General features: G+C 36.7%; 3 protein-coding genes across 3 annotated transcripts; all 3 read left to right on the top strand.

Moving 5' to 3' along the window:
• The first annotated feature begins 110 nt into the window (after positions 1–110).
• Positions 111–7,236, top strand: ubox5 (U-box domain containing 5). The gene is made up of 7 exons (XM_055039019.1): positions 111–194; positions 1,265–1,328; positions 1,861–1,962; positions 3,083–3,804; positions 3,937–4,562; positions 5,938–6,105; positions 6,959–7,236. The coding sequence occupies exons 2-7, from the start codon at positions 1,275–1,277 to the stop codon at positions 7,180–7,182; spliced, it is 1,896 nt and encodes a 631-aa protein (XP_054894994.1). The 5' UTR covers positions 111–194; positions 1,265–1,274; the 3' UTR covers positions 7,183–7,236.
• A 3,716-nt stretch (positions 7,237–10,952) lies between these two features.
• Positions 10,953–13,335, top strand: avp (arginine vasopressin). The gene is made up of 3 exons (XM_055039527.1): positions 10,953–11,154; positions 12,598–12,802; positions 12,874–13,335. The coding sequence occupies exons 1-3, from the start codon at positions 11,041–11,043 to the stop codon at positions 13,008–13,010; spliced, it is 456 nt and encodes a 151-aa protein (XP_054895502.1). The 5' UTR covers positions 10,953–11,040; the 3' UTR covers positions 13,011–13,335.
• Positions 13,336–17,062: 3,727 nt separating this feature from the next.
• On the top strand, positions 17,063–19,075 carry ccl27b (chemokine (C-C motif) ligand 27b). Its single transcript, XM_055039876.1, has 3 exons — positions 17,063–17,294; positions 17,791–17,905; positions 18,154–19,075. The coding sequence occupies exons 1-3, from the start codon at positions 17,231–17,233 to the stop codon at positions 18,260–18,262; spliced, it is 288 nt and encodes a 95-aa protein (XP_054895851.1). The 5' UTR covers positions 17,063–17,230; the 3' UTR covers positions 18,263–19,075.
• The last annotated feature ends 7,658 nt before the right edge of the window (positions 19,076–26,733 follow it).

Below are 26,733 nucleotides of genomic sequence, written 5' to 3'. Positions count from 1 at the left end.
CCAGAACTGATGTCAACCAGAAAAAAGGGAAAATGAGTCAGCGCTGATAAAAATAAATAAATAAAAGAAGGAAAGAAATCACAAATACGATCTTCCTCGGCTTCCGTAGACATACCGGTTGTTGTGTTTGTAGCATGTTGTTGCTAGCTGTTTCCAAAAGATATCCAAAGGAGAAATAGTAAAGAACTGAGCAGGCAAGTGTTCAGGTTTTACTATTTTTATTTCCCTACATATTAATTTGATTATTGATATCGTCAGCCCGTTCTAGCGTTTGCATTTCCAGATAAATCTGTTAGCTGCTAGCTGCTGTATGAAGTACGGCTGCAATGGACCGCCGTCAAATAAATACAGTAACAAAAACACATATATTAACATGTTAGACGTTAGTTTACTTATTAGATACAGTGAAATTAAATGTTTCAGTGGCATTCATGAACACTGTCGTACTCTGTGCAGCAGTTTTCTACTGTAATCACTAAAAATAATATAAAATATCCCTTAATGTTAAAATTTAGGTGTACAAGAAAAAAGCTCAATGTAAATGAAAAAGTGTGAACTAATGTAAAAATAAAAATGAGGAACTGTACTGTCTCGGTAAGCAGTCTGAATCAGAGCTGTCATAAGAAATGCATTGGAAATGTGATGTTTTACAAATATTTCAGCGTCTGAAAACTTCTGAACAGTCATGTTTTGGAAGCTAAAGGAGTAAGTGCCACCATTAAACCACAAGCTATTAAACTCTTAGACAGAGAAATTGTTTTGATCCCTCTTTGGTCATATCTGTCTATCTATGGAAAAACCTTTTAAAACGCTTCAGAAAGCCACAGAGTTCTCACATGCTGAGGATGCACATCCTCCCAGATAAATAAATAAAAATAATTTACCTTGATTTCTGATTAACACAAAGATACTTCAATTTCTGGTGGCATTGAATTGAGCATTTTTCCTTATGGAATAATGTTGGCTGCAAAGACTAACCAAAGTCTGACCTTTGCTACAGCTGCAAACCTTATGGTGAAAACAGGAGAGTAAGTCACAATTTATTTGTTCTGTTGATGCAGTCTTCCTCTCTTAAAACTGCTTTTTAATTTGGTAATGAGACATGGATAGCGGATGTAAATTTATATGAACTAAAACGAGAGATTGAAAACACAAATTAGTTTTTGAATCCCTAAGTGAATCACTTTTCTTTGGCCTTAAGTTGCCTGTACATTACAGAAAGCATCACATTGTTTTGCTCTTAAATCACTTTGTGTCTTTGCAGGTTGCAGAATATGGTTGTGAACCTCTGTCTGCCACACTTTTCAACAACGGCTCATTGCAACAAGGTGTGACATGTTTTAACGCCTATTCACAGAACTGTACAACCCTCAAGCTGTTTTCTTACATGCCAACACTGATAATAATTTTACTATAATGAAGTGACAGGAATCGACAACAGTTATAGCTCTCTCACAAAAGAGACCGATACTAGATTTTTTTCAAAGCCGTCGCTCTTTCAAGTTTATGAAGAAACTCAGACGAGACGTTTTTTTTGTTTTTTTTCCTGGAGGGATGTGGAGGAAGGCTGTGTGAAAGGGAAGGGTACAATGTGAAGCGTGGGAGAATAAATCACAACTGTCCTTGTCCTTTTTATTCCATTTCTGTAATCTATTACGGCTGCCTTTTTTCAGGACATATAATATGTACCTTTTATTCTGCCAAGAAAATTACAGATTTCTCTCTTTTTCTGCTGCCTCCTCCTCTGTCATAGAAACAGTTGTCCATGGGTATCATTGCCATTTGTCAGGATAAAAAGATGCATAGACATGCTGTTTAAGGCTTTTACTGACGTGCATATCTTTTATGTTATATCTTTAGCTCTGTGCAGATGGCTATGATGTTACAAACATTGTGTCAGGAGACCCTTCACTACGGAAAAAAGGCTTCAAGTTGGAATACTTCTTACGTCCACCCTTGCATGTAAGATTGTTCGTTATTGTGGAATAAATTACTTTTTTTAGTTTAATTTAGTCGTCCAGCACTTCAAACATTTTCTATTTCATTCTATTGCCTTTAAATCTTTTGCGCTTTTATTTTATTTACCCTTTAATTCATCAGGAAAATCCCACTGACGTTCAGTAACTCTTTTGAAAGAGAATCCTGGTCAATAGGTTACAGAACATTAACAGCAAAACCCAAAAAAGTAAACTCTGTCATAAATAAATTAATTAAAAGATTTCTGAGTTAAAACATTTCCAGACAGATGATTTCTTGAACTCAGTGAGAACAGCCTTAAAAGCATTTAGTGACAACAACTCCTTCACATTTATGTATTTTTGCAACTGGTTCCAAGAAGATGGAGCAGAAAACTGAAAAGATTTCTTTCCAAGTTCAGTTCAGACGTCAGGCACCATTAATAAAGTCTCTGATGTGTGGGTTGTGTCAACTGTGTTTTTTAAACAATTTCAAACTGAAGTTAAGTGATGTAACTAAATATCAGTTCCGCCGCTGCCCGCCTGTTCTTGGTCCGGTCCGAATGATGGTCATTTGTGACCAGGTGAAAGCTCAGTCACTGAGTCATGAAATAGACACCAACGGTGCTCCTGTGGCTTTCAGTGGCTGTCAAATGCTTTTGTTGGGTTTGACAGGCTACACCTGGCTGTGTGTCACCTGTTGTAAGGGATTCTTTTGCAGTATTCATCTTTGTCTCAGTACAGTGGGCATGCCTTTATGTTGTATTTTCTTCTTTTTCTACCAGATTCCTCAGGACTCTGGTAGTCAGTAGGGATGAAACGCAACAAAAAGATTGCGTTTTACGAGAAGATTAAGAAGATTACTGTTGTCATGTGACTATATAGACTCACTGGTGTCACTGGGAGTCAGACACGACCGATCTGTTCATGTGCAGGAATGCACATCACATCATGATTAGTCAGATTAATTTGATTAATCCAATTAATTGTTTCAATTCTACTTAAAAGTATGTATTGCTATCGGATTTGACAACTAGCAATAATTTTTTTCTATCAATTTCTGATTATTACTTATGTGCTGATATAATGCTGATCTCTGCATCTATTTTTCCTCTTATCCCTTGAAGGTGACATTAAAGTTTAGCTTCCCAGTGGAGCTCAGCCGGGTGGATGTGGAGCTATGGCCCTGGGGATTGGACCGGGGCCAAGCCTGCAAAAAACTGGAGATCAGCACAAGTTCAGATGTCAGTGCTCTGTTAAGTCCTGGGCAGATTCATCGACAGGCGCAGAGTAAAAACCAGGCAAAGGACCAGTCCATAAAGAACAGACAGAAGCATCAACCTGTTTCTAGTCGGTCTCGGGAGAGTAATGGCAGTCAGTGGAGTATTCAGGCCCAACAGTGGGAGGAAGAAGCTCAAGATGGGCCTCCACAGACAGACTTCCAATCTCAGTCGAGCTCTGAATCAGAGTTCAAGCAGGTTGCTCGTTGTGAACTCACAGAAGAAACCCGAGTTTCATTCAGTCATTCAAACTTTCGTCCCCGAGCTCCATTTCTCTCTGCTCCTCCTCCACCGCCGGCAAGCAGTCGGCAGGTGAAGCTGTGGAGCCGGGGGCTGCAGTCGCTGAGCGCCGTGACGCAGCTTCGTGTCACTGTACCATGCGGCGGTGCTGGGTCTTCTCTGGGGTTGAAGGCTTTGGCGGTGTGGGGGCAACCTGCGCGCTGCTGCCCCGCTGAGGAAGTGGAGAGGATTCAAAGAATCCAGGAGGGAAATGAAAGGCGGGTGGAGCGCCCTGATTTTTTTTCTCCTCCCGTCGGGCAAACAACACACACCCTCCAGAACAGCCTAAGGTACAGAACATTTCGAGTAATGTTTATTTTAATTTATGAGAACATCTGATTTCACGATGACTCAGTCTGAACGAAATCATTTGAAGACAAACAGTGTTTGATTTATTTTGGCTTTCTTTTTGGTTCGGCTAGTTTTTCCATCCCAGAAGAATTCCTGGATCCTCTGACGCAGGAAACAATGGCGCTCCCTATGCTGCTTCCCAGTGGAATGTCAGTGGACGCCTCCACTCTGGAGGAGTACCAGAAGAGGGAAGCCGCTTGGGGTCGACCTCCAAACGACCCCTTCACCGGCGTCCCCTTCACCTCCACCTGCCAGCCCCTCCCCAACCCCCAGCTTAAAAGCCGCATTGACCACTTCCTGTTGCAGAAAGGGATGGTGAGGAGAGACGGGACGGTGGGAGGACAAGACCAGGGACAGAATCCACAAGCATCAAGACTCGTAACCTCCTTTGTTAAGGGTCATTCTCAGACTTCTCTAAGTTTTACTAAGACCTCAATAAACAGTAACGCTAACCTTGTCACAGATGGAAACACAGATACAAGCCAAACCTCTTCTCACATGGCAGTTGATAATAAATCAGGACCATCATCAAGTAACCGGACTTATATGTCCAATATCAACACACACTGTACGGCTAGTAAATCAGAGGTGAACAGAAGAAAAAAACGAGATTTAAGTGAGATTTCAGGAGAAGTTTCAACACCTGGAAAACAACTGTCTTCTGAAAACAAAAAAAAGAGAAATAATTCAGGTTTAGGTGAGTACCGAGTATGAAAGGTTATTTTCTTGAAGCTGCATCTTTTCCTAAATACAGACACCATCACACTCCTTGATTTGTCTCAAAACGTCTTGACATTCCAAGATCCTTTTTTAAAAAATAAAATAAAGTTATATAGAATAGTAAGTTAGACTTTGTCACACTCAATATTTAATGTAGCTGTAGAAATAAACTTGGTTATTTACACTTATGACACTGTTTACAGCACCAATTACATACTGTATTTATACTTAAATAAGTCATGCTTGCTTTCTTCAGGATATTTGTGGGCTTTTTCATTTATTTGCTTAAATCCACAGAGAGAAGAAGAATTATCAGTTTTATCAGTTCATGTTGCAAGTGTTAGAACCACAACAATTAGCAAATCTCACCAATAACGTGTTCAATTTAAGATCCTTACTAGATTACAAAGCCTACAGCGATGACAACTTGGAGGTGAAGTCTCATATTATCAAACTCTTCATACCTTTTAAGCTAATATTAGAGTATGTCCCGATGTTACACCTCTACTGTCATATTCAAATATTGTAAAAAATTGTAAGTCCTTTAAGCTGTGGTGTACAGCACTCTGAATAGTGTGAATTATATTTGAATTTTGGGGGTGCACACTGTATGCAATGTTAACACAGCTCAGATCTCGACGACTCTTGTTTAATGCAACATAAAAATGTTTAAAGCTGAAGTAAAAACAAGATAGAGAAGTCTTTAAGAAGATGCACGTTATGCATGTTTTCAGTGAGTCCACTGCAGAACGACTTTAACACTGTTAACTGTTTATTTAGTGCAATTTATATTATTACATCTGGAAAACATTTTGTGTTTAAGGTTTATCTGCAAGTTCTGGTAGATTTGACTCAATGGCAGTTACTGTCAGTCACAGGCTCCCTTCCACATAAAACCAACTCCTGTTTTGTCCCATGGTCTCCCCTGCTGCCGCGGTTTAAGACTGCTGGTTTTCATCTTCCTTAAGTAGCCATTCATCTTAAGCTTTCTCTTTAGCTCCAGTAAGAAAAATGGCACAGAAATCTGGGTTTTTTTCATGTTTGACTTGCATAATTTAATAAGTTTTGTTATTGCAGACATCCTTAAGTAATTTTATTAGGTCATAACATTAAATTAGATAGCATTTTCTAATTTTCAACAATTTATTTTACTTAATTGCCTTATTACATCCCACTTCTAACTGGAGTTGTAAATCAGTGCAAGGATGCGTCATAAATACAAGCAGCTCCGCTTTATGGTTTTCATTCTGTGCTCACCAGGTTTTGTAATTACGAGCAGATTCCCAAACAAATCTTCCCAGTTTTTGTGTTTTATTGTTATTTATTATTTCTCACTCTCTGCTCGTTTTCAGAGCTTAGCTCCAGTTCCCACGAGCAGCTGCTCTCAGCCAGCCTGGACGAGGCCCTGCTCTCTGCCCTGCAGGGACGACCCTCCTTTACTTCAAACTTGCTCCAGCAAACAGAAAGTACATCTCAGTCGACTGCGTGCCAAAGTTCAGGCTTTGCGAATTCATCCACAGGTACAATCTGTTCTCTCTGACTCGCTACAGGTATTGCACCATGTCCCTGTAGTTTCCAAGAACTTTAGGACTGATTGGTGTTGTTGATCTTCAATATTTATGGTGAGATGTTCATTACAGACATGTAAAAAATGTCTACATTATTACATTCTCCTGCAAATACTGTCTGCAGCTGAATGTGTACTGATATCGTGAGGCTTACTAAGTATAAGGAAAATGTGACTGACACACATCTTTTATAATTTTGGTTGGGTTTGTCACAAGTGATCTATCAAAATCTGTGTGCCAATAAAAGTGTTGCAGTTGATCAGCTCAGTCAAGTTTAGGTAATGACAGGTCCTGCACTGTAGGCAACATTTATGCAAATTTTTATAATCATAAAACTGCTCAGTTTTAATGACTAAGCAGTTTTAGACTTGAAGACACTACAAGTCTACAGTCAGACTTGTAGTGTGATTAAACCTCGCTTTTATTGCCTTTTTTACTTTTTTTTTCTTTCTGTAAAGTCTTTAAAAAATATAAACTTCAAAATTATTATCTGGTTTGAAACGATTAAAATTGGGGGTTTTTATTTGTTTGTTTTTCTTTAACTCCCACTACAATTAAAGCTTATTATCATTCAGCCAAGTTTTCAGAGTGGAAGGATTGTACAAAATGTACCTTAAAGATTTTTATTAACAAGGATATGGTGTAGAGGTTTGAAGTTATTGTAGATTGTTTCCAATCCACAAAGACTCAAAAATAATGAATAGTCTGAAATGTTTTAAGAAATTTAAGATTTAAAATTTTAAAAGACTTGTTTATGTATCAGTCAACATTTTTCTCTCTCTCTTTCCTGTATTTTTCTATGCAGATGGGAAGGTGTGCTCTGACTGTTCCCGTTCAGTCTCAGTTTACTCATCATCATCATCATCATCATCATCGATCTACCGGCTGGGATGCGGCCACTTGCTGTGTCGAGCCTGTGTGCAGAAAGACTCAAAATCACCAAACTCGACCAATAAATCCGGCTGCATTTTCTGTCCAACCTGCCAGAGTCGTACTCCACGCAATAACATTTTACGTGTACATTACTGACGGCAAACGATTTGTTAGCATCAGTTAATTTTTTTCTAATTTAATAAATAAGTCAATATATTTGTTGTTGTGATTTAATGTCCAGGGCTGTTTCAGTAGCATTGTTGCTCATTTCGTGCTTTAAAGTTACTTAATCTGCTGACATCATCCTATTATCCTCCACTGACGGAAAGAACATCTCTGAGCAAACAGACCTTTTCATTGAGAGCACATACAAACACATGTACAGAAATTCCTGTCCTCTTCCACCCACTCTGCCTTTTTCTCGAACTCTTTAATAGAAGTGGAGTTGCAGCCTTGGTGCTGTCATCTGTGTTCAGAGGGAGGAGACATGGCAGAGCAGAGGATGAACAAAGAATGAGGGGCAGCAACGTTTGTGAGCTTGATGACAAGAAAGATTTGAGAGGGAATGGAGTCGATCCAAGGCTGGGAGGTCATTATGGATGAACTAAAAGAGGTCACGATCAGCTAACCACCTGGACTTGTGATGTCTACTCACCTTGTACTCATGCTTGGCCCCTGTCTCATTCTGCTTCCTAAAAGTGAAAGCAGAGAATTATTTCATGTTAAAAAAAAACAGAAACTCATGCAGAGCTTCTTTGTAGTCTCTTGAAATGCGAGACACTGTGAAGCAAACTGAATAGCCCTGATTTCAAACCTGTTGAACACATCAAAGTGATCAACACGACTTAAAACATGTTGCTTAAAACATGGGATGCCGTCCCACAGCAGTGTGTGACCATCCTGGTGCCCAACATAGGAAGGAGGTTGTAGGCAACTGTTAATTTGCTAAAATAACTTGGTTCTTCAAAGACTAATAATCCAGTAAACAACATTAAACTGGAGTCAAGAGGAGAATAACCTGTTTGGCATCGATGGAGAAGAATTTCTAGTTATTCATGGTCAAAACAATTGTTCACAAAAAATCCATTTTGAATAATTTAAAGGGCTTTCTAGTAATATATATTACTAGACAGAAATAATTGACTAAACTTTTAAGTGAGTGAATGTAAAGCTCTAATGTCCACAGCTTTTTTAGAGTTGCGTAAGAATCTTTTATGTGTGTATTACGAGTCCTCCAAATAGCATCCTGACCCTGAGATCTATGCTTCTCTCTGCTCATCTAACGAGTGATTAATGTAAAAAAAAAGGCTACCAGTGAGACAAAATGTCTGTACACACAATAAACCCCAACCTTCATATATACACATACTCTAAGAATGCTGCATATATTAAAACTGCATTTTACAATTATAACATTTAAACTATTTTCTTTTTTGCCATATTCTTTATGTTTTCTATGTTGCTACACAGGAAATGTCTGTGCATCTTTCAAAATAATAAGTTTTTTTTGCTAACACTCGCTAAGCTGTGGTACACATAAAAGTAGAAGTGAAGTCACAGGTTCTATATTTATTGGTCTTCATAGCCATAAACAGCATCATTTCTGTTGGTTTCCCTGACAACATTAAGCCTAACCAAGGTCGTGATCCTGTATCCGCTCTGTCTAACTGGAATCAGTGGTTCTGCATGTGCAATGAAGACATCAGCCTCGCCGTTTCAGCTGGAGGTACATAAAGTCCCTAAAAATAAAAAGGCTAAATTAAACCCACTGGGTCGCTTTTATTCTGTCAAGGTGACTTTATATGGAGCTCAATTTTTATTAAATAGTTAAACTGTTTTGTTTCTGTTATGAGCTACGACAATATTAAAATAAACCCTGAAGTTTACAGTCATACAGTGTAAAATAATCAATATTTTCATTGTTTTTTCAAAGCAGATGATAATCTGGAAAACACACTTGACAACAAAAAGCTTCGTGTGTGTGTGTATATTTTGATGATTAGTTATAATTTGGATAATAATATTAACAATTTAGATCTCTGGGATGGCCTTGTGCACAAACAGACTGTTTTCTTGGTTAAACCTGTTATTTAACGTAGACAACTTACTGAGCTATAGATGTATTTAATCAGCATAAACTTGAAGGAAATAATTCTTTTCACCTTTTTTTTTTTTAGTGTCCAATATCCAGTGCGTTGATATCCACAGATTACGTGAAATCAATAACCTGTTCAATGTTGTTGAACATTAACAGGTTATTGTTCAATGTGACCTGTTGAACAATAACAGGTTCAACGGGTTCCACTGAACCTGTAACCTGTTATAAGCTCTATAATAATTGAGATTCATAATTTCTCAATTATAAATCAATTATATTCTCAATAATAATTGAGAATATAATTGATTTATAGTCTCAATTATATTTAATTGAGAATAAAATTTATATTCTCAATTATACTTAATTGAGAATATAAATATGGGCTTTAAATAAAAAGTATATTCTCAATTATACTTAATTGAGAATATAAATGGTGCACAATTATATTCTCAATTGTGCAACCTCATCTGTACACACAATGAGGTTGTGAAGCTGAACAGTAAATTTAGTTGTACAAAATGTCCTCAGAATGATGTGATGTACTGAAGTGTAGCTGAACTCTCGTGATTAAAGTCGTTTTATTGATATAGAGAAAAGTGAAACTTGCTGTATTACTCATATTTTATTATATTGTAGACATATTTAGTGTATCGTAATGTAAAGTGAGCTATTCTGGTGATGAAGTCTTTCAGAGTAACATGCTGGCACATCGCTTTTCACATAATAATAACAAGTGAGATGATTAAAACTGATTATTGCTTTCTGTGCCAAAAACTAAAACATTGACCCCTTAACTTGGCGGCGTCCCATCGTCCTGGAGCTTTTTTCCCACTGCTGTCTAACTTTATCCATTAAACTTCGAATATAAACAAATATTTTAAAAAGAGGTGTAATCTGTTATTTTTGGAGGATTTTTATTTTATTTTCTGTTTGTTTTGGGGTTGTTTAGTTTTTTTTTTTTTCAACAAAGGATCAAATATAGAAGTAGTATAGATAGGGCCTATTGTTCGTTAAGTTTCAAAGCTGCCAAGCAACAGCTTCTGATTTGAGTTAAAACTGGCCTTGCAGTCCCCACACTGTTTCTCCAGCTGCCATTTTGTTTGCATGTTTTTCGGGTTTGGTGCTAAAAACATAATGCTCCACCTCCTAGTTGTCTGATGACGCTTGAGGAGAAAATGTAAAATAATTGTGATGAATGCCATTTGAGAGTAAAGTTCCATCTGAATACTGTGGGATCCATTAAAGGACCATTACGCTCATTAACCCTGATGCTGAGTTTTACCTCTTGTTTAGTTCATCAGCATCACAACAACTAATCAGAGAGAAACAACTCAAAGCATGCAGAGGAAAAGAACAATCAGCAGAAGTATGTTTGTTAGAAATGCTAATGTTTTCATGCTCATCAACAGTTTAGTCAGCATCATAATTTGTGTGACCCTGAAGTTCTCATGGTCTCACTTGTCTGAATGTCTCAAAGGCGGAAAATGGCTGCACTGAACCACTGCACTGTGCATGATTTTCATAAATCGTCCTTCATCTCGCCGCTTGTTAATATAAATCAGATTAGTTGTTCTTAAGCTTCAATTACTTGTTTTCTCTCCGCGGGTTTATTGTGTCATTCAGTGCGGAGATTATTCTGAAAAGCTTATTAGAAGTAAAGTGCGGCGCAGGGCTGAATGCAGATGCTGTTTTCTTGCGCAGATTTGGCTGATCCTCGCATCCGATGCAGACTCACATCTGCTGCGACCCCTCGCGCGAACGGCTCGCGCACGGAGCCTGGAGGGGGTAGGGGGTGGGTGACGTCAGATGTCGGTCCCTTTGTCCAACGACGTGTCCATGTGCTTATAAGTGAGGGGTGGTCGGCGGGGCTGTCAGTCAGACGTCCACACAAGCGGAGGAAATCAGAAGCAGCAGCCATGCGTCACTCCCTGCTGTGCGTCCTGGGACTCCTCGCCCTCTCCTCCGCCTGCTACATCCAGAACTGCCCCAAGGGAGGGAAGCGGGCGCTGCCGGAGGGGGGCGTCAGACAGGTGAGCACCTGAGGGGTGTGACATCTTTTACATTTTCTTTGAAGATGTTTTTTTTCTTTTCAAAGAAATAATCTTAACTCCAATAACGCGTAAAATAAGTGTGTTACAGATTTATAACATGTTTGATTTGTAGGTTTGACTTAGCAAATCTGCAAATGAAAGGTGGATTGTTATAAAAACAAAACGAAATTCATAAATAACTGTAATATTCTATCATTTAATCAGATATCTATGTTAAAGTATAAAACGACATTTTAAGATGCGTTTAGTGGATTATCTCTCAGACTTTGTTTTCATTTTTAGATTCATGAACATATGATTGCAAATGCAATTCTGAGAATATCTGGCACGTGGAGATCTATTTTAATGTATTTTCTTTGGTTTTTAAATTTAGATCAATGTGCAAATTCATTCCTGAAACTGGAAAATGTAATCAGAACTGGGCTTTGAATAAAACAAAAATATAAATAATGTTCCTTATTTTTTTTTGAATGTGTGATATATATTTTCTGAAGATTTCAGACTGCTGTCTATGAACCACTAAGAAGTGTTTTTGTTTTGTTTTGCTTCAGTAAAGACTATTTTTGCCAAATGTCTCCTTTCAAGAATAAAATCTTTAGAATATTTGAAATTTAGATAAGTTTTTGATTTTTTTTTTTATTGCTTTAAAAACGTGGGAAATTTTGTCAGCAAATCAATAAAACTGAAAAGAGTGAAAAGTACCGTGATACAATACAAATAATACTTTTTTTTACTTTTTCAAAAAAAACAATTTCAAGGCCTTAGAAGATACAAAAACCTTTTAATTAAACATTAGGTATTTTTGAGTTTTGTTAAATTTTTCTCACTTTATTTGTATTAGTGGAAAAATATTAAAACATCTAAAATGTGGCAGTTACATATTCTCATCTATATAGAATTATTCATGAAGAAAGTACTTTTCATTAAGAAACAAAGGTAAATAAAACATGACCTTTTCTTTAAAAAGTAGCAAAATTGAAGATTAAGACAAAAAGAATCAATAAATGTACAAATATTTTATATGTGAAAGGAACTTGAATAATGTCAAGTTTTCATGTATATGAAAAATATGAATTTTTAAGAATGAAGTTGTGAGAGAATAAGAGAAAAGTTTCACTTTAATATGAAATTATTGACTTTTGTTTTTAGATGTGGATGAATAAAAAAGCTAAGTTTAGTAAATATGACATTGTAATAAAATTATACATGTAATATTCATAGTCTAAGTATTTTTTTCTTGGGAACCCAGTTTCAACTTGTGTACAAAATACAATGTGTTTTATGTATTTTATTAAAAATGTGGAGTTAACATCTCAAAGACATAAGTAACAGCTCAAAATATGAGAGCAGTTATTCTGAATGCTCTCGTGCTTTGACCAAGTTTTTTTTTTTACTTTGCAATCATGTGCTCTGCCTTTTTAGTGCATGCCTTGTGGCCCTGGAGACAGGGGCCGCTGCTTTGGCCCCAGCATCTGCTGTGGAGAGGGCCTGGGCTGCCTACTAGGCTCGGCAGCTGCAGCTCACTGTGAGGAGGAGAACTACCTGCTGACCCCCTGCCAGCCTGGAGGGAGACCCTGTGGACCTGCGGGGGGGCACTGCGCCTCCTCGGGGCTCTGCTGTAACTCTGGTACAGTCTCGTCTTTAACTCCGGGTTTAATGGTCATGTGATGATGTGAACTGATCCATGTTTCTTCTCAGAGGGCTGCATGGTGGACTCTGACTGCCTCGGGGAGACAGACGCCGCAGATCCGGCCCAAAGCTCTGCAAGGAGCTCCCCTACGGACCTGCTGCTCCGTCTCCTTCACGTGGCCAGCAGAGGACAGAACGATTACTGATCCTACAAGCGGCAAGCTCCACCTCTACGCCTGACGACCTGCAGCAACGACAGATATTAGACCTCAATCTGTGAACTCTGAACCCAGTCGAGTTTTTTTTTCTCTCTTAAACGTCTTTTCTGTGTTCTTCAACTTGTTTTAATAGAAACATAAGAACAGAGAGATTAAATGAACAACAGCATAGATCTTGTTTACCATTAATGTAAGAAGAAAGGTACATACATGCACATAATGTGCACAATTCAAGGCAAAAGAGACCGTGTAAATAAACAAAGGATCAAGGATTAAAGTTGTCACTGTCTTATGAGGTCGATGTAGTGTGTAACTCTGCCTGAAGGACTTTGTTGTTTTTTCTCATCATACCTGTTGGCCTTTATTAGTCACACCTAGTGAGGTTTCCGTGTGTGTGAAAGAGAATGGAATGATAACTACACTCGATATGTCATCTGCGGTAATTGGCGTGATTTAGTCAGTAATTTATGGAGTTAGTGTCATCCTCTTTAAAGCTCAGAGATCTTGTGGTCTTGTGCCAACATGTTTTATTTGATAAACCAGTGGGTGGGAATTCTGTTTTTTTTTATTTTTTATGATGAATGAATTTTGACATGGGTGGCAGAGCTGCAGGTGATGGCAGTTTGTCGACATGGTGTTTCAGCTGGAAGTGAATGCAGCACCTCCCAGATTTAGATAATAACACGTTTCAATCCATCAATTTTGTTTGAAACCTACAGTCTTTTTTCTACACATTATATATATATATATACTTTTGTTTTTAAAATTCAGTCCAGTGTCATTATCTGCGTATCCCCTTAAACAGTGCAAAGCATCAATATTTCAGACGAAAATCAATGTAGAACATGTCAAACTAATTAATCCAAAAATTAAGTTATGTGTAGCAAAGTGGAATGATGGAACAAGCATTAAACACCTTTGAAGGAAAGGCTTTTCTGGTTATGATAGGCTGAAAACATTTCCTGCTTGGAGAAACTTTGAGATTTTGACCCATTTTTTCACACAAATTGAAGATTTTACATTATTTTCTGTTCTATCTGTAAATTTAGGCCATTTTAGAAGCTTTATTTTTTCTTTCAAAATGCAATAGAAAATTTTCTTAGCAACATGTTTGGGATAATTCTCTTGCTTTAAAGCCCATCTTTGTTTTCAGCCTTCATATAGCCAGTGGCTGATCTGCACTTAACTTACATTCTTCTTTAGAAAAGCTGTGGCTGCTGCTTCAAGGTCTTTCTGAAGTTCTCTGCTAGGAGTTTTCCATCAACATAGTTTTGAGGACATTCCAGTTCTTAGATGTAATTTGAATCAGTGTCACATGTTTCCATTGGAGGAACAAGATTCCCAAATGCCAAGTTAGTTGCAGCAGGACACCATGCAGTACCTGGTTCTTCAGCATGAACTGCAGCGTTATCAGTGGTGTCAACTTGTGGGCCGGTCAAACTGAAGAAACAAGCAGCAAACTGGGGCCGCAGATGAAGTTCACAATATCCTTCTACTCTTCTTCCATGTTGTGCAACTTTTCCTGTTGATGATGATGAAAACAGGCATGAGTTCTCAACATAATACCGCTGCTTGGTGACATGTGAACCAAACCTGTTGTAGAACAAGAGATCTTTCAGAGGAAACGTGCTGTTTGAGTTTCGTTACCTTTCCACTCCCTTCTTAAGCTTCAATTTCTGTTAAAATGTGAATCGTCTCACCTTTGTCAAGGTTGAGACAGTGATTGTGCAACGTCTTTCTTGTTGCTTATCTACATCATGATGATTCTTTAAGAGACATTGATGTGATTTAAAACCACATTCTCCAAAAACAACCAACAGTCAAGCAGAGGTAGTGGGGGATCATTGGGCGCTCCAAAGTAAATCATTACTGTTTATTTTGCAAAGCAAACATGCTGGGTTGTTATACAACTTAAGTGCACCACTGTCTTCATGTCGCAATGGCTAAGACAGAAAGATCACATAAAGGGCGACACGCTTGCTTCACCGTCTGGAACGTGGGAACAGAAGTCCTTCTGTAAATAAAGAATGCTTTCTTGTGACAGTTTTGATCACTGCCACATCATTTATTGTGAGTTCCTGAACAAGCATCTCCCTGTCTGTTGCCTTTGCTACTTAAAAAAAACTCCTCCAGGGCAAAAACTCAAATTATATTTTCTGCTTGCACGCTCAGTGAAATTGCACAACATGTGGTGAGATGTGGGAAGCTCCTACAATGAACATTGGCTTCAAATGTGTTTACGGTGAATAGTTAATTGTATTACTGCCAATGGAACCACTTCAGAATAACACTGACTTGTTCTTATATCAGTGATGTAAAGAAAGTTTCTGTATGTCCACCAGTAGTGTTTAACTGCTTACTGTGAGTTACATTTTATGTCTTTTTGGTGGAGAGCTGTATTTTTAATTTATCAGCTTTTGATATGGCTGTAATTCAACTACAAGTAAAAAGTAATTGATCTCTTGTTTAATAATTACTAGAAAACGAAGAAATAAACATGAAACTCTCTAATCCAGAGAATACGGCTGAAGTTGTGCTTTCCTGCAGATGGATGAGGGTTTGGTGTCCAGTTTCAATGGCAACCAACTATTGATTGTACTGACCAATAATTGATGAAAATCTCCATTATTTTGATTGTTTTTTGTGTTTTAACTTCAATAATAATGACAGCATTTATTTTTTTTTTTTTAAAGAGGTTTTTTAATAATTTTTTAATTTGTAAAGAAAATAGAATGATTTCTCTTTCTGGCAGCAACAATCGCCATCAAGATGTTGAGACAACAGAAACTGAGTCTTATACATTGTTGCAGATTCATTTTCAGTCATGAATAGCTTTTTAAAGGTCCTGTCACAGCACAGTAATTAAGTTTTTTGACAAAGCCCTTGCAAAATCTTCACTTTGTGTTTTTGAGCTACTTAAATTTGGATGTTGTGTTTCTCTTTCTATCCTTCAGTTCTGTTCCATGTTTCCTCCATTTGTGGATAAAACGCTGAAATCCCAAAGCCTTAGAAATCCCTTTCTAACTCTTTTCAGAAAAATTGATGTCAGTCTTTTCTGTTCTGGCTTTTAAAATGCTTTTGGTTGCTTAACGTTGACAAGCAGGTCCTATTTGAGCAAATTCTTGATTGTAGAAGTCATGCAGTCATCAGGCTGGGTCATGTCTGGTGAACCTGAACCAAAAAAAAAGGTTAATTACAGTTAATTTATGACAAGGTCAATTTAATTTTACTTTGAAGCTTCTTCTGGGCAACAAGCCATGTGTTATATTTTACTGTGTAGTGAAAATATTTTCTTTTCTCCATAAAAAAAAAAAAAAAGTTTTAAAATATCATTATTGTTGGGCATGGAAACAAATATAAACTGTTTTTTATTGCAAGAAAAATTTCTGTTAGAATCAATAGTTATTTAATTTTCTTGGATAGTGCTGGGAGATTAATTTAATTAATAGTGATGCATAAGTGAATATTCTTGAAAAAGAAAACTCAAGGTTTAGAGCTTGAAATACAATACGAAGATTAAACATTTCAATTACCTGTAGTACACGCTTAATCTCCAGACTCATCCAATCACATTTGTTGTTGTTTTCCAAAAACGAAACAAAAACTTTGTCTTTTCAGTACAGGAACACGTGTTGGAGTCATGTTCATGCAAAAACATAAATCATCTAGAAATTTGCACAGCATGTTTCCTGGCACGGGTCTTTGAATGCACACTTGATGCATTCAAAGACATAGAACATTTGGTATCATGAACTTCCTTGCCACAAATCCTCTGCAACTCTTGACCTTCTGACTTTTGGTTTAAACAAAAACGATTCAACGGTTTTATTTTTATTTGTATTTTTTCTATATCTTTTGTTGCTGCTTTTGTGGCTTTGTCAGATAATCATGTGTCATCAATGAGTCAAAAGACAGTCGGTTGATGTGCTGTAATTAAACTTGTCCAAGCCTGTCTCTGGATAGCATTCCTGCACCAATCCACCATCCACAGTTTTAATAATCCGGATTCAGTAACGGCAGGGTTTATCCTAATAAAAGACCTGAACGCCACCGATCATCACTGGTCTTCAGCCTTTTGTGGCTTTCAGAAAAAGCGTGTTTGGCCTGGCGGGGGGTGTGTGCACATGCACATGCACACGCACATGCACGTTCACAATCACCTTATATAGAGCTGAAACAGAGCTCATCCCCACAGTTCCTCTGCCATCATGGATCTAAAGGTCGTCTTCCTGGTCGTCTCCCTGGTGACTTTGTCCATCATCTCCACTGACGGTAAGACCTGCACTTTACTGCGCAAGTCAGACCAAAATAATCAGTTAGCAAGCATATTAATAATCATTTAATCTGATTATTATTTAAAAATATTCTTTGGAATTAGAGTAAATTGAAATGTTTTTTTTTTTTTTTTTCCAAAAGGAGCAGCTGGAAGGCACTTGGAATTTTCTTGTTGTTTCAGTCTTTCAAAGTAAAAATAAATTGTGCATAATTTTTCTGTCTTTACAGACCAATTATATGATTCAATACCTTTTGCAACATGCAAAGCTTTAACTGATATATTTTTTTACAATTAATCACAAGCTTCAGGCTGCAACAGCACATGGAAAAACTCCACAGCTAATTAGGATGTTTATAGACTTTAATCATAACTAGATTAAACATTTTGAAAGCACTTATACTAAGAAACAAAGTTGATTGGATTTCTTTTTTATTTTATTTTTTTCAATCAAGCAAAGCATGTTTTGCATTTCATTTATTTTCTGTTTCTCAGCTTTAATCCCAAAATGCTGCATCAAAACAAGAAATATTCCATATTCCAGGCTGCTGAAGGTTTATCGATGGGAGGTCCAGAGCAGCAGTGGACCATGTGACATTGATGCTCTTGTGTAAGTACGGCAAATGAGCCACCGGAGATTAATAAAGCAAAACAACGAATAAATAAATGCAGCGTGCATCATGTGCTGTGCTTTAAGCTTTGTTCATCATTTATTTGCAAAACAGTAGCAATGCAGTTGTTTGGGCTTCAGTGTTTCCCATTGAGTTGGCAGTGTCTTTCACACACTGTTTCATATGCTCTCTGGTTGAACAGCTGAAATAGAGAAATAACGCTTTCAATCTTGTTTTTGGTTTGCAGATTGTACATAAAGGACCAGCGAAAACCATCATGTGTTCACCCAATATATGAAAAGCGGCTGCAGAAGGTGATGATCTGGAGAGAAGAGCGCAAACATAGGAAGTACTGAGCTGTGCAACAAATACTTTACTTTGCTTGACCATGATGTTTCTTATTTTTAAGAGTTTGGCTTTTACAAGCTCTTTCACTTGTCCTGTTGATTAAAATATTCAGGTTAGTTCAACTCTATGAGTGATGGAAATAATATATATTTTCTGGATTTAGGTACTTAAGTATATATAAATATATAGTAGTATATGGAGTATATTTTGGAACTGCAGTGTATTTACATGTTATATTACTGAATCCCTCACATCTCTCTGATTGCTTCCTAAGATAGAAATGTAAAATTATCTGAACACCAGGCTCTATAATCATTAACATGGTCGACATGGAGCTGATAAAACCATCAGCTCTTATTCAACGTTAAATATTTCTTGTATATTAACAGCCAGTACTGACCATTTTTAGATGAGCATTGTGTATAAAGAAGAATGTTGTAATTTTGAGAGTAGTGAGGTTAGTTATGGCAGCATATGTCTGAAAATTGTCAAAATCTGTCAATGTCTTTTTTCACATCTGCCTTTTCTCCTGTTAAAACCTTCAAATCATATTTCTTAATACACTTTATCTATTTAGAGCAGAGATCAGATAAACAGATGTTCTGTGCATTTATAGTGTAGAATATTACTGTCTCTGCTTGAAGAAATGTGCTTTGAAACTGTTGCTTATTTGTTCTGTGACATGTGTCTGCAAATCAGTAACAGTTTTTTAACTATAACTGTATATTTAAATCTTATTATGGTAGCTTATCAGATGCTATTATATCCTATTGTTTTAAATTGTAGTTTATATTTTTGCAATAAATCATAATACATCATAACATGGCATAGTACCTTTTTTTTTATCTTAAAAAGGAAAACAAGTATGAGGCCAATAAGCATGTTTAAACAGCTCTTCTTGTCAAGTACAACTGAAAATTAATAATTAGGATGCAAAATTAAGCCATACCCACAACTGTATTTTATTTTAAAATATGAATAACATCAACTCCCATATGAATGCTCATTTACATAAATAGTTAATCAACCTAATGAAAAAGATAAGGCTGGTGTGTGTGCAGGAGCTTACAGTAATCACAGACAGAATAAAATGATTCCTGCAAGCAACAAGAGTCTTCAGCACAGACAAAGGGAAGACGTTGACAGTGACTCTGGAGGAGCAGCAGAGATCCACAGCTGAGGTGGAAAACTCTACTGAGTGCACAACATGAATTGTTGTGCACTCAAATTTGTTACAAATTTGGCTTCTAAAGAGTGGCGAGATGCACCAGGCACTCACTGTGTAGCTTTAAAATGAAAAGAAAAACAACAAAAAACATGAAAAACTGAACAATTTTAATATTTCCAGCCTTTAGCTTGAGTAAATTTATTAATAGGGAGAGAAAACCTGGGAAAAGAAATATAGTGGGCACCACAATAACCCGCAAATAGCTGAAATCCTTTTAGACACCCCCCTCTAAAAGCACTTATAATAGCACTAACCACCTATTTTAATACTTTAAATACCTATAAAACTGGAGTGGCATAGAAGCTAAGATGAAGCTAAGATTTACTGCAGTTTATTTTAATCTTATCTCATCTTATCATATCTTATACTACATATCAATAGATTTTATTGCATTATATCTTGAAGCATCATATCATTATCTTATCAAAGTTGGGTTTGTTGCCAATGTTCTGTATCCAGTATGCCAGTGATACAGTTACAGTTGCAAGAAACTGCATTTCTCACAGCATTTTTGATCCAGTATACAACTCCATTAAAAACATTTAGAAACACTAATAAATGAAAAAATACAACACAAAACTCATTGCAATACTGGCTGACAGGTTGAAACAATAATTAAATGATGGGACGTGCTGCAAGCACATGAATATGGAGAATAAGGGTCATGGGAGAAAATTTTTGTTTTGCGTTACCTCGCAAAACTTTTGCATTCCCTTGCAATAAGTAAATACACCCTGGTCTATTTTGTATACAGTCACATATTTCAAATATATACACATTAAAAGAGTCTCAGTTCTTTGTTTATATATTCTTAACTCTAAGGTTAAAAAAACAGATTGAAAATGTATTTATTTACTGAAAACTCTGTTGAGAAGTTGAGATGGGCCTTTGATGTTTTCTTGGAGCAGCAAAAGTCTGGAGCGTCTTCCCTGGGAACTTCGACTTCATTGTCTTTCTAAACTGAGAAGTATTTAGCTGCACAAACCCACTTCAAAGACTTAAACCAGGGTGTCAAACTCCAGTCTTTAAGGGTCGCTGTCCTGCAGTTTTTAGATGTGCCACAGATACAAAAACCAGAATCAAATGGCTTAATTGCCTCCTTATTGTGCAGATAAGTTCTCCAGAGTCTTGCTAATGACCTAATTATTCTATTCAGGTGTGGTGCAGCAGCGGCTCTTCCAAAAGTTGCAGGACAGTGGCCCTCCAAAACTGGGGTTGGGCATCTCTGACTTAAACTGTGACCTCAGTTTGGTTTCAGTTGAAACAAAATTATTCAACTGTGATTTTTTTTTTTTCATATTCTTTTGTTGCCGCAGGTGTGGCGCTTGTTCGGCTGTCAGGCTTCAACGTCCAACTTGTCCAAGCTTGTCTTCACGCAGCATTCCCTTATGACACTTCAGTATTATCAATTTTATCAGCTGCAGCTCAGAAATGACACAGTTTATCGTAATAAAGATCCTCCTGGCCCCCTCACCACCACCACACACACACAGTCACAGCTGTTGGCAGTTTTCTTGTTTTCAGCAGCATATCCACATTCCACCTCATGCTGGGTGGTGTGTATGTGAGACGTTTGCACATGAGCGTGCGTGTTGACTGTCGGTATATATACTGATGGTGTTTATGCTCTGAAGACAGTTTCTCCTCTCTGTTACTCCGCCATCATGGATCTGAAGGTGGTGTTGGTGGTTGTCTTCCTGAGTGCTTTGGCCATCACATCCACTAACGGTAAGTCCTGCACCTTTCCTCACCAGAGGAAATACAAAGGAAACAGATCTTTGATCATCTTTGATCATCAGTCAGAAGCAATTTCTTGATTAAATGTCAATTTGAATTTTTAGTGAATTGGTTTCCTGCTATTTTATGATTTTAAAGTAAAAACTGTTAGAATGTGTTTAATAAAGTTTTTCCATATTTTCACTAAATAAATGCCTGTTGCAGCACATAAACATTTGACTGGTATTTCTGGTCCACTTGATTATAACCTGCTGGCAACTGTTGCATAATGAAAAAAATTCAATCTAACTGGGAGTTTTATGAGTTTCTAAAATGTTCAGAACATAATGAAGCTTATTGGAAACATCCATGTCAAAGCACTAGATATATTAAAGTGTTTTTTTTATTATTATTTTTGATCATCTGACTTTGCACAATGTGAAATGACTTTTGATGTGGTTTATCTAACATTGTGTCATCTTTTTTGCAGCGAGAATCCCAAGCTGCTGCATCGGAACACAAATAATTCCAAGAAGATTGATTTTGAAAGCTGAACGATGGGAGCGGCAGTCCAGCATTGGAATCTGTGACATCGATGCTCTGAAGTAAGTACAGCTGGTGAAAGTTTTAGAATCAGACTACAAAGGCCAATGCATGTTTGCATCCATTATGTGCGTTGTTTCAGACTTGCGCTTAAATTTCTGAGCCTTTAATTTGGTTTTATTAATTTAGTGAAATTTGCATCTTTTTTATTCATTGCTGTCTGTCTGTCTGTCTGAAGGGTCTCATCTGCCCACAACTCTACTGATGTGTGGACCATTCTAAATTTACATACTATCAAAAAGCAAAATGTTTTGTTTGTTTTTTAAAAGCTGCACTGTTATGCATCTTCTTGTTTTTCAGACTGTATGTGCAGGGTAGGAAAAAGCCCTTCTGTCTTCCCCCCTACCTGGAAGGGTTTCTGGAAAATATGAAACGACAACAAACCAAGAGAACCTAACATGTGCAAAACAGCTTCGTCATTCATCCATTGTGCTTCACACAGTTTGTTTTCTTATTGTGTTTGGATTGTTTAACCCTCTCAGTTTTTGTGTCATTTAGATATTAGATATTGACTGATGTTTTCTAAAGCAGTTTACTTGGTTTAATATAGAGGAACATTTTTGAAAGTGCTGTTCAAAATAAAGATGTGAAGTTGCATATCTCAGGTTTGGATTGCTGCAAAATGTATCAACCTTTTAAAGCATTGTGCAGATAAACTGAACGATACAACATTGCCGCAACATCTTCTGAGACTGAAAATTTTAGAAAAATGCAACTTTTAATCTGAATACTTTCATTTGTTGAGGACGAAAAGGGAAAAATCATATCCCTCACCATGAGTCATGCCAACAAAATAAAGCAATTCAATCTCTTTTTTTTCATAATTCACTGTTTTTGGTTGATTGATTAGATTGCAATAATTCCTCACTTCCTGTTTCCTATTGGCCAATCTTTTGCCCATCCACTCATCAAAATAAAAAGACAAGAGAACGTGCCATTAAAATAAATCATGTTGATGTCCATAAGTCAGAAAATAAACATCAAATCAGCCATTTGTCAAAAAAGCTGAAAGCAATGAAAACTGTGGCAAGCAAGGCTGGATAAGAACCAAGTGAAGAGGATGATAACTGAGGTAGAAAAAAAATTAAAACATAAAAATCACACTAACTCCAAATATAAAGACTTTTTTTCCACATTTTTTGTAAGATTGGTATTAATTGTGGTGTGTGGGTTTGCAGACTTGTTTTTATTTCCCTTAAAACAATATAAAAAATAATATATATATATTAAAAATGGTAAGAACATTGTATAAATCATGTGTTTGATTTTGCTTGGCTGAATATCTTTGAACTGTATTTCTCTTAATCCAGCAGATTTTTGTATTATGACTGTCGGCATTTATGTGGTCAATAAAGAAAAAACGTTTTAAAGTGTGACTCACATGCTGTTTTTAAGTTCTCCTGTGAATGCCTGCAGATATGGAGGAAAAATAACTTTTTAGCCACACCTAAACTGTCACCTCACACTGGTTTTAGAACGTTGGTTTCTTTTGTGCAAAATCTGAGTCAAAACTTTCACTTTCTCTGACTGCTGCAGGAACTTTAGTCAGAAATAATTCATTATAAATAGAATCACAACTACTTATGACTAACTACATTATGTTGAATCATCTTAACCAGCAGTATGTATAGTTAAACTGTAATAAATAAAATGTGATATGCCCGTCTTTAATCTGAATTGCTGGTAACTGACATAAAAAACTCTAGGCCTATGAGACTGTATTGATAAAGCCAACCATGATGCCATGTGGGGTTCCTCAAGGCTCTGTTCTTAGACCACTTATATTCAGCACCTGCAGGTAAGCCCAAAATGATTCCCATCCCTGTTAGATTCAAATTTAAAACTGTTCATTCAACCTCATATAGTTTTTACAATTACAAATCAGACAAGAAGCTCTCAAAAGATAGTTCTCTACATTAGTTGTAAAGTTGATAGTAATGTTGCTTTACAGTGAGACTTGGGTTCAAATTCGACTTTTGTTTTTTCTGAATGAAGCTTGCATGTTCTCTTCGTGCATTATTGGCATTATTACACTTTTCTTCACAATCCTAAATTGTCTCTTGCAGGAATAGTGCTACACAAATGAGTTTGCCTTATCATTTTTTGAGTCTATTACTGACACTTCTGTGTGTGAACAATTTTTGATTACTTCTGAACACGTTACCCCAGACGCTTGAACGTTTTGATGTTTGGTTTTGGTTTTTTTATGGTTGGCTGTCTGTCGCCTATTTTGTCGTGACTAATCCCTCAGAGAGAGAGATGAGTTGACACGCACAGCAAACGCCCTTTTCTGGGAAGCTTCAATCAGATCATCCAAGTGATTCACTGACAAAAAAAATACACAGAGAAAAAGAGATGAGGAAACCCTCGTTGATGCCAACGGCTATGTTTTAGGTGCTCCAAGTTATACGGTATTACTTTTACAGTTTTCCCTCAGCATCACTGCTTAGCAGCACATTTTAAAGCTTTGTTTGTTCTTCCTGACATTGTTTAATGTTTCACTTTTAGTTCTAGGTGAATTCATCCTACTACTCTTTGGTTGTCAAAGCACTTATTTGTTGTGTGAATTTGCTTCTTTTTTTTCTGCATCAACAGATCAGGCTTTTCACCCACAAGAACAGTTTCTCATTAAGTACCATTCAAAGATTCTTTGCAGTCCATAAGAATGTAACACAGATGGCATCCATTCTCCTTCAAAAGTATTTCTATGACTTTTATTATTTCATATTCAATTCAATTAGAAAGTATTTTATAATTATCAGAGGGAGACAAAATGTTTTTGTCAGTCTAGACCAAATTTGCCATCTATGGGGTCGAGAGGCACAGTGCAACCAGTGCATTTTTAACAGAGGCAAGAACTAAAATAACACTTTTTCCTTCCACTAAACTTTCCATCAATATGGCTGCGTATAGCACTCCATGGAAAGTTAATGTATTTAACAGTGACACTTTGTTGTTTACCATCTTTGTAGAGGCTTTCAATGAAGAACTGCTGTACTCAATTAAGCAAGAATACACATGATGGCATTTGTACAAAAACAATCCTCTTTTTATTTGCGCTGTGTAGTATTTGTATTTTTTTTTAGAAACTTGAAATATTTTTTTCATTTGCTAAATTAACAGAAATAAATTGAGACTTTGAAATGAACCTTTTGAGCATTATTCCTTCTCACATAGATACACCTTTGTGGTTGGAATGAATTGAATTGTTGTAAATTTAATTTCAATTTAACTGGATTCGATACAAAATTGAAAAGTTCTGTAAAGTGCCTTTAAATTGTACATCCAATGGATTTGAAGTTGTATAAATAAGCCAAACAGTTAATTCTGTAGAAGCTGTTGGCTTTTTGCCTCAGCATACATGCAGAAAAAACAAGAGATTTATGTCTTTTCAATTAAAAGGCGAAGCTACTTATGAAAGCATTTCACAGCTGATGAATTGTCGCTTTAAGGAAAAAGCTGGGAGAAAATTACTTTTTTAATCATATTTGAAATTTGATGCTGTTTACCTCAATACACATAATGGACTATCAGGTCATATAAGGTTTCTTAATTCACTTAAATCAACCTGAATGTCTTCAGAGCTCAGAGTCTGATTCCCCTTTAGCTCCGACTTGTGAGACACTTTCATTTTCTTTGTAAAATTAACTCAAACAGTGTGTGTACATGTGTCCAGACATCAAACAGCGTTGTGGTACATCATGTAGCATTCAAAGGAACCAAAACCATTGCACATCCATGTAAAAACAGGCCACAGGTGTGAACATCTGAACACCCTTTGACAGCTTTAATCCCAAGATCATTAGTCCTCAGGCTTTGAGGAGCCTATCCATCAGCAGGTTTACTGTCAGAAATCTTTGGCTCATCTCCTGAGAAAAACTCAAAGGAGGATCTGTTTAGTTGAAAAAGATGTGTAAATTAGGTTGGAAGAAAAAGAAAGAGGGTTTGTGCAAACATCCAGCTGCTGCAATCTGAAGAACTTGTGTTTCAGATCGTGCTATGATTTTTATAAAGCTCTGTGTCTTTGTTGCTGTCATTTAAAAGAAACCCCACAGGCCAAATTACACCCCCTTCTCAAAGTTAAAGTCCTGACTTAAATCTGACAGAGAATCAGTGGGAAGAATGACAGATTAGGGTGATGACAAAGAGGCCTTCCAACCGCAAAGACTTGGCCTTCATTACCAAAGATAAATGATCAAAATACTGGAGCAAACATTCAAAGTCCTTGTCAGAAATAATATGCAAGCTTTAGTTGCTACAATGCCCATAAATAATTTTTATTGATCATCCAGAAAGATAGGAGTAATTGTTTAAAATGCCAATTTTTTTCTATAAAATGTAGATAAAAACATATTTATTTTAAAATGTGTGCTCTGTTTATGTTATTTTCTTATCCTTTCAGAGATGGTTGTCCAATTTCCTATCAGAAATAAACTTTGTTATTCAATAAAAATGACTTCAAATGTAAATCTAACAGTGTATGAATAATTTTGGCTTTAACTGTAGTTGGTAGAACCAAGAAAGAACCAGTTGCGATCCAGATTTGTGCTGTATCACCATCTTGTGGAGAATATTGTAAGTACAATGGGTTAAAACTATGTGATGACTAAATTGCTGAGTCACAGTCACTTTAGTTTAAAGTTCACTCCTGTGCAACCATCCCACAGTTAGAGTATAACAACGTACACACTGGGCCTCTGTAAGAAGGGTTTACTTTATGAGCTAAATCTTTTTGCTCAATCTGTATGTACCTTGTCATGTACTCTGTTATCAGGAAGTTTTGAGTATTATGTCCTGGGTCAGAAAAAAAGTGTGTTGGTGAGTCTTACATCTGTCTCTGGATGTAAGACGTCAGATGGTTTCAAGCAAAGCTAAAGGCCCACTTGTTTTCCATTTGCTATGAAGCGTTTTTAATTTCTGTTAACTGTTTGC

This window comes from Poeciliopsis prolifica, unplaced genomic scaffold (genome assembly GCF_027474105.1).
Source record: "Poeciliopsis prolifica strain line A6 unplaced genomic scaffold, Auburn_PproV2 SCAFFOLD014, whole genome shotgun sequence".
Classification (NCBI taxonomy): domain Eukaryota; kingdom Metazoa; phylum Chordata; class Actinopteri; order Cyprinodontiformes; family Poeciliidae; genus Poeciliopsis; species Poeciliopsis prolifica.
The sequence above is the reverse complement of the archived record's forward strand: the minus strand, read 5'-3'. Positions and strand labels throughout refer to the sequence as shown.